The 19015-nt window shown below is 42.6% G+C and overlaps 1 protein-coding gene across 15 annotated transcripts in view; it reads left to right on the top strand.

Annotated features, from left to right (window-relative positions):
- Positions 1–5235: 5235 nt before the first annotated feature.
- ICA1 (islet cell autoantigen 1) overlaps positions 5236–19015 on the top strand; it is a 162753-nt gene continuing 148973 nt past the window's right edge. For 4 of the 15 annotated variants that reach the window (XM_066239593.1, XM_066239592.1, XM_066239590.1 and 1 more), the window contains exon 1: positions 5237–5378. In XM_066239593.1, coding sequence (XP_066095690.1) covers positions 5291–5378 — 88 coding nt within the window. In that variant the 5' untranslated portion in view covers positions 5237–5290. Of the gene's footprint in view, positions 5379–5544; positions 5702–10884; positions 10959–19015 lie in introns of those variants that run through there. The other 11 variants (XM_066239603.1, XM_066239599.1, XM_066239601.1 and 8 more) reach the window with 5 other exon arrangements.

Below are 19015 nucleotides of genomic sequence, written 5' to 3'. Positions count from 1 at the left end.
CTTTGCATTAACACCAAAGACTATCATGGGCCTGTGGCCCAGGGATTGAGAATTATTGTTCTAGAATATAAATATGAGAAATGAAGATCTAACCCAATGTTACAAGACAGATGGATTAATCAGGATAAAAGTTGGGCTATAATAATAACCAAAGATATAGTGGCTTAAACAATGTCGAACTTTATTGCCTTTTTATAAAACAATCCTCACAGGAGAAGCAGGGAAGTATGGCAGGTCAGGTTGTCAGGGACCTAGGCTCCTTGCTATCCCCTATATATTGTCCTGACCTGCATGCTCAAAGGGGATCCAATCAGTCAAAAAGGGTGAAAGTTAAGGTGAGGGTGTGTTTCTTCCATAGGTATGACCCAAAAGTTATACCCATGTCTTCCGGTCATATCAGAACCTGGTCATATGACCAGACCTTGCAGCAAAGGAAGTTAGAAAACATAGACATCTGCTGTGTCACAATGTATTCAACTAAAATTTATATTACAGTAGGAAAAATGGGGACTAAGTACAGTATTGGGAAATAACAGTCTCTGCCAAGGCAAGTTAGTAAAGGAGTTAAAAGTAGAAAAAGAAAATGCATCTCATTGGGACTTAGGATGTATGGGGTACAGTCCTGATTCAGCCTCTTAAAGCAAATGTTTGACCCATGCTTCACCTGAATTACTTTCACTGTTTGCACCTGAGTTTTTAGGGAGGGAAGGGGAGAGGGAGAGAGACAGAGACAGCAAAGACCTGGAGAGTTCCGTTCTAACATTTCAGTTAAATCCTGTTCCTTCCTAAGCAGGGTTGAAGGGTCATGAGCCCTATATCTGCTAAGACCAGGGCACAGCTATGAACTCTAGGTTAAGGTCTGTCCAAACCCCAATACTAGTCAGAAGCAGGATTATACTAGATGGCACATGCCTTTCTTGCAGAAGTTTCAATGGATTATGCTGGGTGTGGAGCTGCATTATTTAGACAGAAATCTAAGTTGCTTGACAATGAAAATAATTACCTTTCTTCTCAGCATAAAACAAGCCTCCTCTCTTCATTGTAGCCTTAATTTTGAAGGGAAAGGAAGTTAATTTTAATTAACAACAGTTAATGTTGTAAATTAAACACTTGTTCTATCTATTTTCACATGTGCACACAAATTTGCTTAAACATATCACTAATTCTGCTGAGGGTAGAACAGAAGCTTTGTTTTGCTATGTAGAGAGCACAATTGATCACAAGAATTATCCCGAACTTGGTCAAGATACTTGGTCCGTGTTTCTGAGTACATCTAATTCGTCTTAAAGTATTATACAATACAGAGAATAAATGACTTTATTTTGACAATAACATTTAGTTCACTCTTTCTTTAAATGTTCTATCGCCAATAAAAATCAGACAATAATTTTTTTTTTTTTTTCATTTTTCTGAAGCTGGAAACGGGGAGAGACAGTCAGACAGACTCCCGCATGCGCCCGACCGGGATCCACCCGGCACGCCCACCAGGGGCGAGGCTCTGCCCACCAGGGGGCGATGTTCTGCCCATCCTGGGCGTCGCCATGTTGCGACCAGAGCCACTCCAGCGCCTGGGGCAGAGGCCACAGAGCCATCCCCAGCGCCCGGGCCATCTTTGCTCCAATGGAGCCTTGGCTGCGGGAGGGGAAGAGAGAGACAGAGAGGGAAAGTGCGGCAGAGGGGTGGAGAAGCAAATGGGTGCTTCTCCTGTGTGCCCTGGCCGGGAATCGAACCCGGGTCCTCCGCACGCTAGGCCGACGCTCTACCGCTGAGCCAACCGGCCAGGGCCAATACTTTTAATAACTATTTTTAAAGAAAACTTCATGTACAGCTTTTTTAAGCACATTGATAGTAATAGCTTAAGTTCTACCTTGCCATTGTACACTAGAAAAAAGGTATGAGTACCGTCACAGATGAGTCAGACAATAAAAGAATTTCAGAGCTGTAGGATACTATAAATATAGACGTAAGTGGGTTTACAGTTGTTTTCATGGAAAAAGACATGCAGGTTAGATAAATGAAATATAAGAATAAACTGTGTTTCATGTACTCCCAACTGTAAACCTACTTTTACCCACCCCGTAGGTCTGGATGAGTGGTAGAGCACTCATTTGCATCATGGTGCTCGTTCACCAAGAAGAAGAGGGTATTCTGCCTTACTTGCTCATTTTAGGTGAGAGCATAAGAATTGAGGCCATACAAAATATGCACCAACGGTCCACTAAATGTATTAATGTAGATGAAGAGTTTGTATATTTTCATATATACTTATATGCATATATTATTATTTTTTCCTTTCCTCTCCAGCCCTAAACAATTACTAATCTACTTTCTGTCTCTGTAAATACCCCATCCTAGACTTTCATGTGAATGGAATCATATAATAGATAGAGTTTTGTGGCTAGCTTCTTTCACTTAAAATAATGTTGTCAAGTTTCATCCAGATTACAGTATGTATTTAAGTATTCCATTTCTTTTCATGGCCCAATAATGTTCTACTATATAGACATACCATATTTTGTTTATTTATCCATCCATTGATGAATGGATGGATAAATAAACGTTGGGTTATTTCCACCTTTTGACTAACCTGAATAATGCTGCTATAGACATTTCTGTGAAGATTTTTGTGTGGATGTAAGTCTTCCTTTCTCTTGGGTACATACCTAGGAGTAGAACTGCTGAGTCATGTAGTAACTCTATGTTTATTCATTTGAGGAACTTCCAGACCATCTTCCAAAGTGGCCACATCTTTTACATTCCCGTCATCAATGTATGAAAAGTCCTATTTCTCCACATTCTCACCTGGATTTACTTTTAAGCAATATTACTTTGCTAAAAATGGTGGAACGGAAGAAGAGGACAATACCTGATGACTTAGTGCCCATATAAACCCTGGACTGACTGTTTTCCAATTTCTTCTTTATCTTATTTAATCCACTGCTATTCAGAGTCTCTGTTAATGGCCGTCTACCAGAATTCATAATTCATGTGGTCCTATTAGCACATCTTGAACCTGGGAAGCCTTAAAAAAACACCATTGAATTAAATATGTGTTTTATTTCCCTCTGTGGAGAAGTTTCTTTGTGTGGAAAATCCACATTATTTCCTTACTTTCATATCCCATCATTCAAGAGCCATTCACTTCTTAGAAACTGTTTCGGTTCTACTAGAACCTGTGTGTGCTCTACAAGAATGAAACAACTTGATACCCAGAAACAAGTGGAAATGGTACAGGCGGAGCCATTTTTAAATGGGAAGAAAGTGCTCATTGTGACTTATGTAGAATGAACACGAACTTATTTTCTTCCTCAAATATTTTCCTAATTTTTAAGACAGCATTAATAATGATAAAAAGTCATTTAAAGCTTTACCTTAAACTCTCTGGGACCTTAAGGAATTTCAGAGCCATGTTGGCCAGATTGTGCCGGTATCACATATCTGTTCACTTTTGGACATGGATTGGGAAGCCACTTCTTTTAGCCTCAATAGCACGTTGTTAGGCTCCTAGCCAAGGTTGTCACCTTGATCTTTAGAAAAGTAAAAAGAAACTTAAGTCATTAGTTATATAAATCAGGGGGGTATTTTTAGGCCCATTTCCCCTAATACTTGTGTTCCAATTATCTGTATTTTGAGGGGATACTGTGAACACTCACGCCACCCGCCATTCTACTGGCTCTCTTGTAACAGATAGAAGTACCTCCCACAAAGCCAGTCCTTGAGAAACAAGGCTTCGAACACTTTTTCCTGTAACTAGTACATCACCACTGGTGGAAAGGAGAACATTACAGCCAGGAAATTTTGTAATCTATTTCTCTCTCAATGCTTTAACTAATTGATACATTCAGCCAACATTTGTTGAGCACCTACTATGTTAGAAATAGCACTTCATTCTGTTTAAAAAATAAGAATCTCTTTTTTCCAAACTCCTAATAGGTTTTACACATAAGTTAATTGTCCTTGGAATGAAATATTTTAAAACAAAATATCCTAATCATCTTTCTTTCACAAACCCCCCCCCCCATCTTAAGGGCTTTACTTGCCTCCCCTTTTCTTCTTACAAACAGGAAAAGCATCCAGTTTATGTTAACCATTCAAGTTGAACACTCCTTATAAAAGCCAAATATATGAGCAATGTTTTTCTCTCCCAACATTTCTCCTGAATCTCAGATTTTCAATAATTAAATATGTTGGTAGACCACATTCATTATTTGTTTATTCATTAACCTTTATTAAGGACTTGATGTGTGCTCAGGTCTATATTTTGTGCCATACTGAGACAGGGTCAAACCTATCATTGACAAACAGAATCTCCAAGAATATATCCAAAGAACAATATCAGCTTTAAAGGTTATATATATATATATTTCTGGAGCTGCACTATTTTATTACCTTTCTATTAAAATGACAACCTCTCCTTCACATTTTCACTATCCATTTTGGCCAGCCACCTTTGTATTTTGAGATTAAGCCTAATCTCTTGGTTCAGAGAACACTGGATTCAAACTTCTGCTCAACATTCTATTTGCTGAACACCTTTATGGATGGCACTTTGGGCAATGTTTTCATCTGGAAAACAGGAATAATAATTTTACCTACATCATTAGGTTGCTGTAAGCATTAAATGTAAAAAGTATACAGCGCATGCCTGGCATATACTGAGCAGCCCCTCCGTGTCAGCTGCGGATTTCAGATTTGTTTGTATCTTTATTCAATAACCATCTTTCATTCTGTCCTATTAAACTGTTTCAACCACTGACCATTCAGTAAACTTTTTAACAAATACATAACAATCGGGGTTGAGCCATAGATAATCTTGGGAAGTGCCTATTCGAGCTCTTTTCCTTCACATGATCACTGCAGGGTATCTAAAAGCAGGGTTTGGTTCATTCCTGACTACAGGATAAGAGAAGATGAAATTATTGTAAGCATCAATAACAAGTATAAAAGATATGTAACCATATGGTAATGAAAAATTATATACATATACATACATACATACACAGTTTTTTTCACACAGACTTTTTCCTTTAAATCCAAACTTAACTCACAAGTACAGGCCTCTGTAACTTTTCTTGGCATCAAAGCCTTGATTGAAGTCTCCTATCCCTTAAGCCACAGAAATCTCTAGTGGAAGCTAGTTAGTATGCTCTACACAGGGCACAAAGAGAACGCTTCGCTAAGGCTTCCACCTGTCGGCCAGGTCATTGTGACGCAAATGCTATGGACACGTGGAACACCTGCGGGGGAGCAGCAGGGGTGTGGTCACCTTGGGCCGCATATCGAACGGAAGATGCCCCAGGAGATGGGGGTCAAGGAAAGACCCCGTGGAGTAGAGAGAGGAGACTCGTTCCCCTCATCCCGAACCCGCTCCAAACAAGGTAAGGCCATAACCTCTTCCGTCATCCAGATCCCGGGGACCTGGTTCGCCCACCGGGAGTCTCGGAAGCGGAGAGATAGGGAGAGGGGGCGGTGGCAGTGCCCCGACCGCCAGCGCCCGCTCCCCCTGGCCGCTGCGCTGCGCTGCGGCGCGCTCGGGCTCCGCGGGTTGCCATTCCGGCTGGCGACCGCCACCGCAGGAAGGGCCGGTTCCTGCGCTCCCCCGCCCCCTTCCCTCGCCTTCTGCTGACGCTGACGTCGGATGAGGGAGCTGGAGGGACGCTCCGATCGCGGCCGGGAGGCTCCTGGGGGCCGGGGCTCCGAGGTACCTGCCCTCCGGGGCCGGGGTGGGGGCGCGCCGGGCGGGCTGCAGGCTGTAGCGGGAGTCGCCTGGCCGCCGGGGCTGTCGGGGGCGTCAGCCTGGGACTGCCAATTATGCCCTCCGCGGGCGGCGGGTGACAGGAGGGTCGCCTCCTCCGGCCACTGATCCCGGTGCAGGAACCGCTAAAGCCCCGTCCCCTCCCCCGCCTGCCCCCTCGGGCCTGGGAAGGTCTGGCGGATGCGCGCGCCATGAGAGCGTGCGTCAGCCCCGGGGGAGCGGGAGGAAAGCGGCTGGGCTCCCGGCGCCTCTCCCGCCCCCGCGCCGGCTGCACCCTCACCCCAGCCAGGCCCCCACCCCACCCACTCCGCGCCTCGCCTCCCGGCGGCTCCAGCCCCGGGACCTCAAGGTCCTTGAGTCCGGGGCTGACTTGTTGACAAGTTCACCTGCCACGGCGCCTGGTGTTTGCCTTTCCTCTTAACCCATTGGCCATCTTTGGCGGAGGTGGCAGGGAGCAGATGGGTACCTCTTTATATATAACCACTGGTGCCAAGAGGCCTGAGCTTGGTCCCCTGCGGACGAGGTGGTCCCTAAGCAGGCCAGGTCCCTGCACACCCTGGCACGGCCGTTTCCTTTGAGTGCAGCCGACTCCTCCTTTCCTGACCCGGGGCTATTGCAGCTCCTGCTTCCTCTATAAACGAATATATCCTGTTATGATGCCTGCCTTCGCCCAGAACGACTCCCTATGAATCTTTCACACCGTCTTTTTACTTGAAGGCTCCGCGGCTTCTCTCTGAGGGGTCTGAAAAGTAACAGTGCCCTTTCGCTGGTGAAAGGCATTAACTGCCTGCTGGGGGAGAGTCCTAGTTTAGGAAGAGCATCTGTTTTCTGTTTAGGTAGCATAAAAATCAGCATGAGGAAGGGTGCTGGGTGGCAGCCTAGTAACTGAGATCTGGTAACTTTATCAAAATGAACAGGGCCTGGGAAATATAGCACCAGCTGGTAGAGAATGATATTGAATGTAGGAAGAAAGACACATAAGGCATTAGCCATTAAGGCCCTATAAATTATGACTCACTGCAAACATGTTCGTGTCCAAACATTTCAGTCAAGTCTGTCCAGAAAAATCTCAAGATTGGTTTCTGTTGACTTTGATTTTAGATTTTCTGAGATCTGGTCCCGGGGGTTGGGAAGTGAAATAGGAAATGCTCTTTGGTTTGAAGTTAATGCTCCAGACTCAGTTTCTTACCTTCTATGTCAAACACACACACATCCTTTAAAAATACTTTTAAGTGAGTTTTCAAACCGGTTTCAGTTTTTACTTTTGAAACATCATGTGTAGAGTATCCCGTAGGGGCAAAAGCCCCTCATAGTTCTGATCCCTCATAGTTCCAGTGTCACTGGTTTTAGACCATCGCATACATATATATTTAATTGCAGGGGATGTGGCTTTCTAAATGTATCTTTTTGCATTAGGTAGGTAAATAGTTGTGTTAGTTATATTAAAGATAAAAGATCTTTAGAAAATGACAGTTAAGCTATTGAGTACAAATTGTAATAGTGAAGAATTCTGAGGTTAAAAAAAAAACCAGCGGTGGCTACTTCTCCCTTGGGTCATTGAATGCTAAGGATGCTGCAGTAGTGGCCAGTGCCCGGGCAGTTTATCTTATAGCTGCCTTTCCTTCATTCGGTAAACTGGAGTATTGAGCTGCTGCTTCCTGTGAGCATTTCTGTCTCTGCCTCAACTGTGTAAAAAAAATACAGAAAACGTTGTTATCCAAAAGAAAACCTTCAATATTGCTGCATTTTCAAGACACTTGACTACACCGTAGATTTTTTCAAGTGCAGGCAGTTTTATTAGAGGCAGGACGATGTGGCCACTATGAAAAGACAGGGCAGGGAAAGCCTGTGTTTGTGTGAACTTGAAGGTTCCCGGAGAGCTCATCCAGGAGAAGGCGGGGCTGTGAATAGGCCACATGGACAGGAAGAAGTTTTCCTTTTCACTGCTTCACAGCTGGAAGCCTGTGGGGAGGTGACACCATTTAGGATCAGTGCGCTGGTCACTGGTGTGCTTTTTACTCTGTCTGCGTTCTCAGATTTATGGGAACCCCTGACAAGTTTGCTATCTGCATGTTTTTGTTCATTAGATAACATAGGTCATTAATTAATTAGCCTTATTCTCATCCTCACCTCCATCAAGAATCTGCCTCAACAGAGCTTTAGGCTCAGACTGCTACAAGATAAAACCCCCCCATTCCTTCCCCAAAGCTGTCACATTTTATACCACAATCCTATCTAGCATCATGGAGGATGTGCAGAGAAGGCTTTGGATCCCAATGGAGCAGAATTGCAACCCCAGCTGCAACAACTAACTAACCATGTGACCTTGAGCAAGTTACTTAAGCTTTCCACGTCGTCATTTCCATATCTGTAGAGCAAGAATATTCACCTTGTGGGGTTGTGGTGGAGCGTAGAGATAATATATGTTGACTTTTAACAAATAGCCTGGTATTTTTCCAGAAGAATGGGTTTATTCAGGAACAACAGAGAATTGCAATTCAGGACATGTGGTCTAATGGCAAACTAAGTACTTGTAAGTCCAAAGAAACAAAGGAGAGGAGCACTCTTTCATAGATTTGGGAAGCGCTATTGTAAATGAAGATTCCATTGGAGGACATTGAAAGTTCGAAGTAGAGTGACTTTTCATTGGCTGAGTTATGGCAGACTCCCATTGGATAAGCTGTTATTGGGCGAGGAAGACTCTTCTATTTCGCCTGCTGCAAAGTAGTATCACTTCCTGTCAGAGATGCAAGGCATGTCTCCTGTCGGGGTCAGTAGTGCTGTTGAATGACATCTCTGCGAGTTCTCCAAATGAGGTTTTTGTTTATTAATCTTCACATAGATAAGAAATGCTTTGCACAGTAAATAAGACTCAAGTAGTGGTAGTAGTAATTCTTTTACATGCTAAACATATGTGGTCTCTGTATCTGGAAAGGATGCTACTGCTTTTTCCCTGGTGAGAAGGAAAATGTTCCAATTTGGTTTTCAGTGGTTCTGGTGATTTTGTACCGATCCAGTGAGTTTGGGCTTTCTGGAATACTTCTGAAGTTGGAGAATGCAATCTGTGGAACAAAGCCAAGCTAATGCGTTCCAGTGGGGAGAGATCTTCCAAACCCCTGCCGCTCAGATGTGATCTGTAACCAGCAACCTTTGCTTGCCCTTAGAGCTTGTTAGACATGCAGAATCTCAACCTGCCCACCAGGCTCACTGAACTTGACTCTGCGATTCAGCGAGATCCCCAAGTGATTCATGTGTACGTTAAAGTTTAAAAAGCATTGTTCTGACCTGGCATTTATCAAACCTTTCTGTCCGATAGAATCTATAATCTTTGGGGAGCTTGTTAAATGTGGTTTCCTAGCCTGGCTTCTCCCATCTCCTCTTAACACCTCAGGTGGCTCTCATGTCCAAGGTCCTTCCACTGTCTTTGAGAAACACCACACCAAACTCTTGATCCAACACAGTGCTCTAAAATGAGCCGTGCCCTCTGCCTTGACACAGCTGCATATTCAGCCCCCTGTGAGGTCAGTAGGTATTATAATCACTAGCTGATAAAAATAAATTAAGACTGCCTGCATGAGATGCCCTGCATAATGTGAGTGGTAGCAGTATCTTAATACTCCTTAAATCCTCGTTGATCTTGCTTTTACTACTCCAGCATCCAAACATATGTGCTCTCTCTCTCTGTGTAAGTAATTTTAAATATTAATGAATCTCTTTAGCATAGGGGTGACTATATATAACAGGGCATTTAATACACGCTCTGAACACAAAGTGTTCCTTCTATATGACTATAGACCAGTTACTTGGAATAACTGATTTTGAACTTCATCCACAAAATGAGGATGACCTCTACTTGGCAGTGTGGACAGGATAAGCATCGTGTGCACAAAGCCTACATCTCAAGGTCTGAGAAGTGTTGGTTTCTCCACTGATGTGAACTGCCTGTCCCAATGTAAACCTAGTGAGAGAATGAGTTCATGGACAGCTGAGAAGATGGCATTGCTCGTGATGAGAAATCTCTCCTGCTCAGTCGGATAGAGTTATTCACCAGGCCTTTGTCCAGATCGGAGAAGTGGGCTCACTACTCAATTTTCAGCGAGGATTTGGTGTGTCGATTCCATATGTCATGCGCTGGGCTAGTATTGGGAATCCCAGGACAAGACCCAGACCCTACCCTATTCAGGAGGATCCTAGAGCCTATAAGGGAGAAATAGAGACGTCAGTTGACAATTTTGTTTCAGCAGAAACAGAGGGGGATATGAAGCCCAGGCCAGAGGCACCTCACCCATGTGGGAGAGAGAGCAGAGAAAACCCGAGATGGTTCGTGGAAGAGGAGACCCTTGGGCTGAGCCTTAAAGGACTAATAGGAACTTGGCTGGTGAAGAGGGTTGGGAATGGGGAGAAAGAGTTGCCAACACAGTATCCAGGAGGACAAAGGGAGAGGAAACGGAGAGAGAATACTGGCAAATAGTCCTCACGTTTGGAACCCAGTGTGCGCGTGTGCCCCTTATTAGCTGAGAGACCTTGGGCAAGTTTATCATCTGTGACTTGAGAGGATTAAATGCATTAAGCAGGATCGGCACAGGATTGATTTCAGTTAGGGTGGGGCAAAAGTAAGCTTGCAGCTGTGAGTACTGAAAACAGTTTAATCTTGTATTATTATTTATTAATGATTGTATTATTTTCCATACAAACAACTGTAAACTTACTCTTGTCCCACCCTGTATAAACGTGGTGGTGGTGAAGATCTCAGTGGGAAATCAGGGACAGATATTAAGTCATTAGATTAGAGAAATCGAAGAATACAATTTTGGAATACATTTAACAGGAAATACCTAACATTAAAAGAGGGTGGCTATTAAGAAAAAAAGTGCATGCAGTACAATACTGTGGGGTGGGAAACACACAAGTGTATGTGTTCAGGATTGGACTGTTGATCATATAGATGACGGTATTACTGTTAACCCCGAGAGTCTGGATTGGAGTGTGGAAAGGCCCCCGCATTCTAGGTGGTGAGAGTGTTTATACAAGGAGTGGCTGTAGAGTACTGCGGCTGCTTTCCCAGAGCACACATTAAAATCTCCTCCAAGACTTATCAGCATCTCTCACACCCACTTCTCTGTTCCCAGAATAGGGCATGGACACCAGTGTATGAAGCCTAAAGGTACTTAGGGGAAAGCCGGCCTCCTCTGCATGTGTCTGGGTGAGTGCATCCTTAGCCAGAGACCAAGCAGCTAATTGTGATGAATGGGCCCCCTCTCCTTACTGGGAGGAGCCCTGTGAGCCACCAGGAGCCCATCAGCAAGGTTCTGCTGAGCTCAAGCACTGTGGTCGAAATGGATTGGCGACTCACACGGGGCCTGCGCCTGTGATTAGGAGAGGCTGCTTCTGTAGGAGCAGAGCCTCTTGCTGCTTCTGTAGGAGCAGAGCCTCTTAACCATCTTGTTCAGCCAGGCATCAAAAGGAGTGGTTAAAACAGGAGCTCTGCAGTCAAAAGCAGATCTGAATTTACTAGTTGTTGACTTTGGGCAAACTACTTCACCTTTCTAAGCTTTCCTTCTCCTTTTAATTATTTTTCAGTTTTAGTTGACATTCAGTGTTATTTTGTATTAGTTTCAGGCATACAGCATAGTGGTTAGACAGTCATATACCTTACAAAGTCATTTCCCCGATATCTCTAGTGCCCACCTGGCATTATGCATAGTTATTACAATATCGTTGACTCTATTTCCAATGCTGTACTCTTACATCCCCTAGACTGTTTTGTGACTACAAATTTGTAGTTCTTAGTCCCTTCACCTCACCTTTTCCACTTTTTTTTTCTTATTTGCATAGTGGGTGCTATCCCCTTCAGGGTGGTGGTTACGGATGACATAGTGGCATTCGGCTTCACACGTGTGACGTGCTCTGTCAGTGGTAGCACATAATTTTTGCCTTTTGTCCATCACATCTTTACAAGAAGCCTGCTGTTACAGGCACTTAGCTCGGTGTAAGGAGGCAGAGATGAACCAGTTAGGATCCCTGCCTTCAAGGGACCTGCAGTCCAGTGCAGGAGATGCAGATGAATTAGCTCACTTCAGGAGAGTAATGGGAGTGCAGCCTGCCACCACCTTGGATGGTTCATTCTTCAGTGATGAGGACAGGAATGGAAGGTCCATGCCAGGGGGCAGGGTGGGTGTTGGGCTGGGGAAGGCTTCATGGAGGAGGTGGCATTTGAGGAGAGTTTTGCAGTAAGGTGTAAGGTGGCCAACTGGATAAAGGAGGGGAGGGCAATTCAAGTTGAAAGGAAACTTGACAAGTTTATTCAGAAAAGGCCTAGGATTCTGAAGTGACCAGAAGAAACAGTTCTGTGTGAAGGATAGTAAAATTTTTTGGGAAGAGAGCCAGAGTGTGGAGGGCTTTGGGTTTTTTGCTAGGAAGTTTATGCTTTTCTCTGGTAGGAGGGTAGTATAATTAGATTTGCATATTATAGTAGTAATATAGTAATAGTTCAGACTATGGTGTAAAAGGTTGCAGTGGGCAGGTACAGGGATACTGTTGCCTCTGAAGGCCTAGACTAAGTCCTGGGTATGAATATAGAAAGAGGAGATGTAATTAAAGCTTTTTAGGAGGCAGAATGGAGAGACCTTGGAGACTGGTTGCAAAAGGTGGGAGAAGTCAAGTTTTCATGAATTTCATGCCGGTAATTAACATCCAGGGACCAGAGGAAGACTTCTTTAGGGGTAGAGATAGAGAGAGATAAGTTTAGTTTTAGATGTGCTGAATTTGAAGTGCCTGTGGGGTACCTAGGTGAAGATTACAGGAAGGAGATGGAAATTGAAGCACTTCTCCAGAGCATCAGCTCCGCCTTCCCGTCTCCCTGCTATGATCTCTGGGGAGGGGTTTCATTCTGGAAGTCATTGGCCTATAGCTGCTGGTTGAAGCCTCGGACATGGATTAAATCACCTAGAGAGAGCAAGCAAAGTGTAATAATAGAAGACAGCCACAGTTGGAACCTTATAGATCACTGATATTTGAGATGTGGGGATGGGAGGAGGAGCTAACAGAGAAAGCAGAAAGGATAGCAGAAGTGTAGGTAGTGTTTCCCGAGCAGTCGAGGAAGGGGAGCTTAGAGGTCAGGTGAGATGAGCGCCCCAGTTGGGTGTTGTGCTCAGTGAGAAACCTGGGTGTGGCGGGGAGAGGAGCCACGGTGTGGGCTTAGGATTCTGTGAAGCGAGGGAAGGAGATGGTAACTGGAGGAAGAAAGAGGTTGAGGAATACAGGCTGAGATCAGAAAGGGAGGCCGACTAACTTGAAAGAGAAGGCATAATAGATGGAGTAAGGTGGGAAGGGCCCAGGGGGAGATCCACCTGGAGAGAGAATAGTGAAGGGCAGCGGTTATACATGGTGCTGGAAGTTTCCAAAGAAGAGAGCAGCGGTGTGCGAGGGGTGGGAGCTATGAGAAAAGGGGCCAGTGCAATGCCAAAGGCTGGAATTCCCCGCAGTGCACGAGCACGGGGTCTGGCGTCGTCACCCTGGGGAGATCTCTTACACCTGTTGTGCCCTGAGGGCCAGCGGTTGAGTGTCCTTGTAGCCAATGCTCATTCCTGAGTGTTGCCACAAGCCATGTGGGCATCACTGTGAAGTGGGTAAACTTTACCTTGATGTCAAGCCGCTGCCCCTTTCTGCTTCCTGCTTCTCTCTGAACCCCTGCCCTGCAGCTCTGTGCCTCTGGGCTGCTTTCTGCTTGTTCCACCTGCCCTGCCAGGTCTCAGCCCAATGGCCTGTCTTTCCCAATCCCCATCCCAATAACCTGTCTTCTGCCCTGTTCACTCTGGGCATTGCTGCTATTTAATCCTGCAAGGTGCTTCCCTAAGAAAGCAGAGGAAACCTGGAAAAGGGATATCTTATGAGTTGTCACATAACACCAACTGATGACCCAGTATAGATAGGCAAGGTGGCTCTGTCAGTTGCGGTGCAGGAAACAACAGTGCTTTCTCTTGGCATCTGCTTCCCTGTGCTGCTGAATTTTATTTTAAGGTTCTCATTCGGCTTCTCCCTCCTGCCTCAGCTGCCTTCATCCCTTGCTCTTAAGCCAGCCCAAATCAAAGATGATTTAGTGACCACAGCTTTGCCAAGGAAAGTCCTTGAACCCATGCTGTTTCAGAGCAAGGACAGGGTTGTTTGTCTGCAGAATCTGTGTATGGTGCAGACATGTGATCAACCATATATTGGTGTCTGTGTACTTCAGTAATGTAATACTAATGAGAAAAGTGTACTGTGTGGCTTGGAAAATTTTCTTCAGTCCTGGGCCTCAGTTCCCATCTCTGTGAAAAGAGGGAATTAGGCGAAAAGAGGGAATTAGGCAGAAAGAGCTATACATGCTCTCCAAGCTCTGAGTGATCCTGTGGAGACATAAGAAATTACTTGATCATCTTTTTAAGATGCTTTATCATGAATTTAACATTAAAGAAAAAGAACCTTGTAAACATTAGTCTTGCTAATTATTCTGATTGCTGACATTATGCAAATATGGAATTTCATGGAGTTGTGGTCACAACAGTGTTGTAAAGTACCCGTACCTCAATTCCACAGATTTACGTAGAGACACCAAGTCTGGATGAATTTTGAAGAGTTTTATTAAAGGAGGAGATTTATTAAATATGCCAGCCACATATAGCTGACATGGGGCTGTCTGGAAGCCCAAATCATATGCAAGTCCCAAAAATATTTCAGGGGCTGTTTATATACCCTTGATCACACACGGGCTGGGCAGAGCATGACATAATGGCACAAGCTTACGACATTTGTTTAAGAGACACACAGAAACATTAAGACCTTTAAGATAACACAATCAAAGATGTTTACAAATCTTTTAGGGTTCATCTTCCCTCCTTTGCCTAGGGATATGTTACTCTCAGGATTCCAGGAAGGGGGAGGAACTACAATCAATGTAGGGTGGTATTTAAATTCCGTCTCTTATTGAAAGAGAAGTTGTTTCTCGGTTAACCTTTATTTTAGATTTAAAACTAAATGATGCATTGTTCTTGCAAGCCAGAAACTTCTACATTCTTCTTCCTCTCCTCCTCAAAGGAAGAACGGGACAGGAAAGCCTGGCAGGAAAGCCTGACCTTTCCTTCTAGAATATCAATATTAATTTTTCAGCTTTTTGGTACCTTACAACACAGTCACATGCTTTTTCTTCTATGACATCTATATTATTAAAATATTTGCATATAAATTATATAATATATAATTTATGTATACATTTTATTTTTTTATTTTTTTATTTTTTAGATAGAGTGAGAAAGACAGAGACAGGCAGACAGGAACAGAAAGAGATGAGAAGCATCAATTTATACTTGCGGCACCTTAGTTGTTCATTGACTGCTTTCTCATATGTGCCTTGACCAGTGGTCTCCAGCTGAGCCAGTGACCCCTTGCTCAAGCCACTGACCTTGGACTCAGGCCAGCAATCATGGGGTCATGTCCGTGAGCCCACGCTCAAGCCGGCAACCTCAGGACTGTGAACCTGGGTCCTCAGCATCCCAGACCAATGCTCTATCCACTGTGCCACTGCCTGGTCAGGTAGTGTACATTTTGTATTTGTAGACATATGTATATATTTTTATTGAAATTATTAGGTTGACATCGTTTAATAAAATTATACAGGTTTCAGGTGTACAATTCTATAACACATCATCTGTACATTGTACTGTGTGTTCACCACCTCCAGTCAAGCCTCCTTCCTTCACCATCTATCCCCCTCTACCCTCCTCTGCCTTCTGCACCACCCTTCTTATCCTTTCACATCTGATGGTCTTACACTAGTTCATCCACTTCTCTCACAGGAGTCTGATTTGACTCAACAAGTACATTTTGCACATAGATTTGGACTATTGTAAAGCAATTTACTATGAAAATACAGAGTGCAACCATTTTGTAGGCCATTTGTATAAGCTATGTATGTATGTATATCTATACTGACATATAGTGTTTATATATATACACATTTATATAGCATATATTTGAGATTTTATTTTTTAAATTAATTTTAATGGGGTGACATTGATAAATCAGGGTACATATGTTCAGAGAAAAGATCTCTAGGTTATTCTGACATTTGATTATGCTGCATTCCCATCACCCAAAGTCCAATTGTCTTCCGTCACCTTCTAACTGGTTTTCTCTGTGTCCCTCCCCTCCCCCAACCCCCTCCCTCTCCTCCCCCTCCCACCCTGTAACCCCCACACTCTTGTCCATGTCTGTAAGTCTCATTTTTATGTCCCACCTATGTATGGAATCATATAGTTTTTAGTTTTTTCTGATTTACTTATTTCACTCAGTATAATGTTATCAAGGTCCATCTATGTTGTAATGATCTGATGTCGTCATTTCTTATGGCTGAGTAGTATTCCATAGTATATATGTACCAAAGCTTTTTAATCCACTCATCCACTGACGGACACTTGGGCTGTTTCCAGATCTTTGCTATTGTGAACAATGCTGCCATAAACATGGGGGTGCATTTCTTCTTTTGAGAAGAATGGTGTTCTTGGGGTATATTCCTAACAGTGGGATAGCTGGGTGAAAAGGCAGTTCGATTTTTAATTTTTTGAGGAATCTCCATACTGTTTTCCATAGTGGCTGCACCAGTCTGCATTCCCACCAGCAGTGCAGGAGGGTTCCCTTTTCTCCACATCCTTGCCTGCACTTATTCTGTGTTGTTTTGTTGATGAGCGCCATTCTGACTGGTGTGAGGTGATATCTCATTGTGGCTTTAATTTGCATTTCTCTAATAATTAGTGATTTCAGCATTTTTTCATATGCCTTTTGGCCATCTGTATGTCCTCTTTGGAGAAGTATGTATTCATTTCTTTCGCCCATGTTTTGATTGGATTGTCTTCCTGGTATTGAGTTTTACAAGTTCTTTATAAATTTTGGTTATTAACCCCATATCAGACGTACTGTCAAATATGTTCTTACATTATGTAATTTGTCTTTTTATTCTGTTCTTATTGTCTTTAGCTGCGCAAAACCTTTTTAGTTTGATATAGTCCCATTTGTTTATCCTGTCTTTTATTTAACTTGCCTGTGGAGATAAAGCAGCAAATATATTGCTGCAAGAGATGTCAGAGAGCTTACTGCCTATGTTTTCCTCTAAGATGCTTATGGTTTTACGGCTTACATTTAAATCTTTTATCCATTTTGAGTTTATCTTTGTGAATGGTGTAAGTTGATGGTCTAGTTTCATTTTTTTGCAGGTAGCTGTCCAATTTTCCCAACACCATTTGTTGAAGAGGCTGTCTTTACTCCATTGTATGCTCTTACCTCCTTTGTCAAATATCAGTTGTCCATAAAGGTGTGGGTTTATTTTTGGGTTCTCTATTCTGTTCCACTGATCTATATGCCTGTTCTTATGCCAGTACCAGGATGTTTTGAGTACAGTGGCCTTGTAATATAACTTGATATCCGAAAGTGTGATATCTCCCACTTTATTCTTCCTTTTCAAGATTGCTGAGGCTATTTGTGTTCTCTTTTGGTTCCATATAAATTTTTGGAATATGTGTTCTATATCTTTGAAGTAAGTCATTGGTATTTTAATCGGTATTGCATTGAATTTATAAATTGCTTTGGGTAATATAGACATTTTAATGATGTTTATTCTTCCTAACCATGAGCACAATATATGCTTCTACTTGTTTATATCTTCCCTGATTTCTTTTACCAATGTTTTATGATTTTCTGAGTACAAGTCTTTAATTTCCCTGGTTAAATTTAGTCCTAGGTACTTTATTTTTTTGGTTGCAATGGTGAAGTGGATTGCTTCCTTAATTTCTCTTTCTGACAGTTCATTGTTAGTGTATAAAAATGCCTCTGATTTCTGAGTATTAATTTTATATCCTGCCACCTTGCTGAATTCATTTATCAGGTCTAGTAGTTTTTTGACTGAGACTTTAGGGTTTCCTATATACAATATCATATCATCTGCAAATAATGATAGTTTTACTTCTTCTTTTCCAATTTGGATGCCTTTTATTTCTTTTTCTTGACTGATTGCTGTGGCTAGGACTTCCAGAACTATGTTGAATAAGAGTGGTGAAAGGGGGCACCCCTGCCTTGTTCCTGATCTTAAGGGGATTGTTTTTAATTTTTGCCCATTGAGTATGATGTTGGCTGTGGGTTTGTCATAGATGGCTTTTATCATGTTGAAGTATGTTCCCTATATTCCCACTTTACTGAGAGTTTTGATCATGAATGGGTGCTGGATTTTATCAAATGTTTTTTCTGCATCTGTTGAAATTGTCATGTGGTTTTTCTCCTTTCTTTTGCTTATATGATGAATCACATTGATTGATTTGCAAATATTGTACCAGCCTTGCCTCCCCAGAATAAATCCCACTTGATCATGGTGTATGATTTTTTTCATATATTGCTGGATCTGGTTTGCTAATATTTTGTTGAGGATTTTAGCATCTAAATTCATCAGGGATATTGGCCTATAATTTTCTTTCTTTGTGTTGGTTTTCTTTCTTTGTCTGGTTTTGGAATCAGAATTATGCTTGCCTCATAAAAGGAGCTTGGAAGTCTTCCTTCCTCTTGAATTTTTTGAAATAGCTTGAGAAGGATAGGAGTTAGTTCTTCTTTGAATATTTGATAGAATTCACTTGTGAAGCCATCAGGTCCACGACTTTTCTTTGTTGGGAGTTTTTTGATAACTTTTTTTATCTCATTTGTTGTAATCGGTCTGTTTAGGTTTTCTGATTCTTCCAGATTAAGTTTTGAAAGATTATATGTTTCAAGGAAGTTGTCCATTTCCTCTAGGTTTTCTAATTTTTTGGCATACAGTTCTTCATAGTATTTTCTTACAATATTTTGTATTTCTGTTGTTTCAGTTGTTATTTCTCCACTCTCATTTCTAATTTTATTTATTTGAGTCCTCTCTCCTTTTTTCTGGGTGAGTCTGGTTAAAGGTTCATTGATCCTGTTTACCTTTTCAAAGAACCAGCTCCTGGTTTCATTGATCCTCTGTATTGTTTCTTTAGCCTCTATGTCATTTATTTCTGCTCTGATCTTTATTATTTCCTTCCTTCTACTACCTCTGGGCTTTACTTGCTGTTCTTTTTCTAGGTCTTTTAGGTGCAGGGTCAAGTTGTTAATTTGAGCTTTTTCTAGCTGCTTAAGGTATGCCTGTAATGCTATGAACTTCTCTCTCAGAACTGCTTTTGCTGTGTCCCATAAATTTTGAGTTGATGTATGCTCATTATCTTTCGTTTCTAG

The sequence above is a fragment of the Saccopteryx bilineata genome, chromosome 7, assembly GCF_036850765.1.
Source record: "Saccopteryx bilineata isolate mSacBil1 chromosome 7, mSacBil1_pri_phased_curated, whole genome shotgun sequence".
Lineage (NCBI taxonomy): Eukaryota > Metazoa > Chordata > Mammalia > Chiroptera > Emballonuridae > Saccopteryx > Saccopteryx bilineata.
Note: the sequence above shows the minus strand (reverse complement) of the source record. Positions and strands in the feature narration are given on the sequence as shown.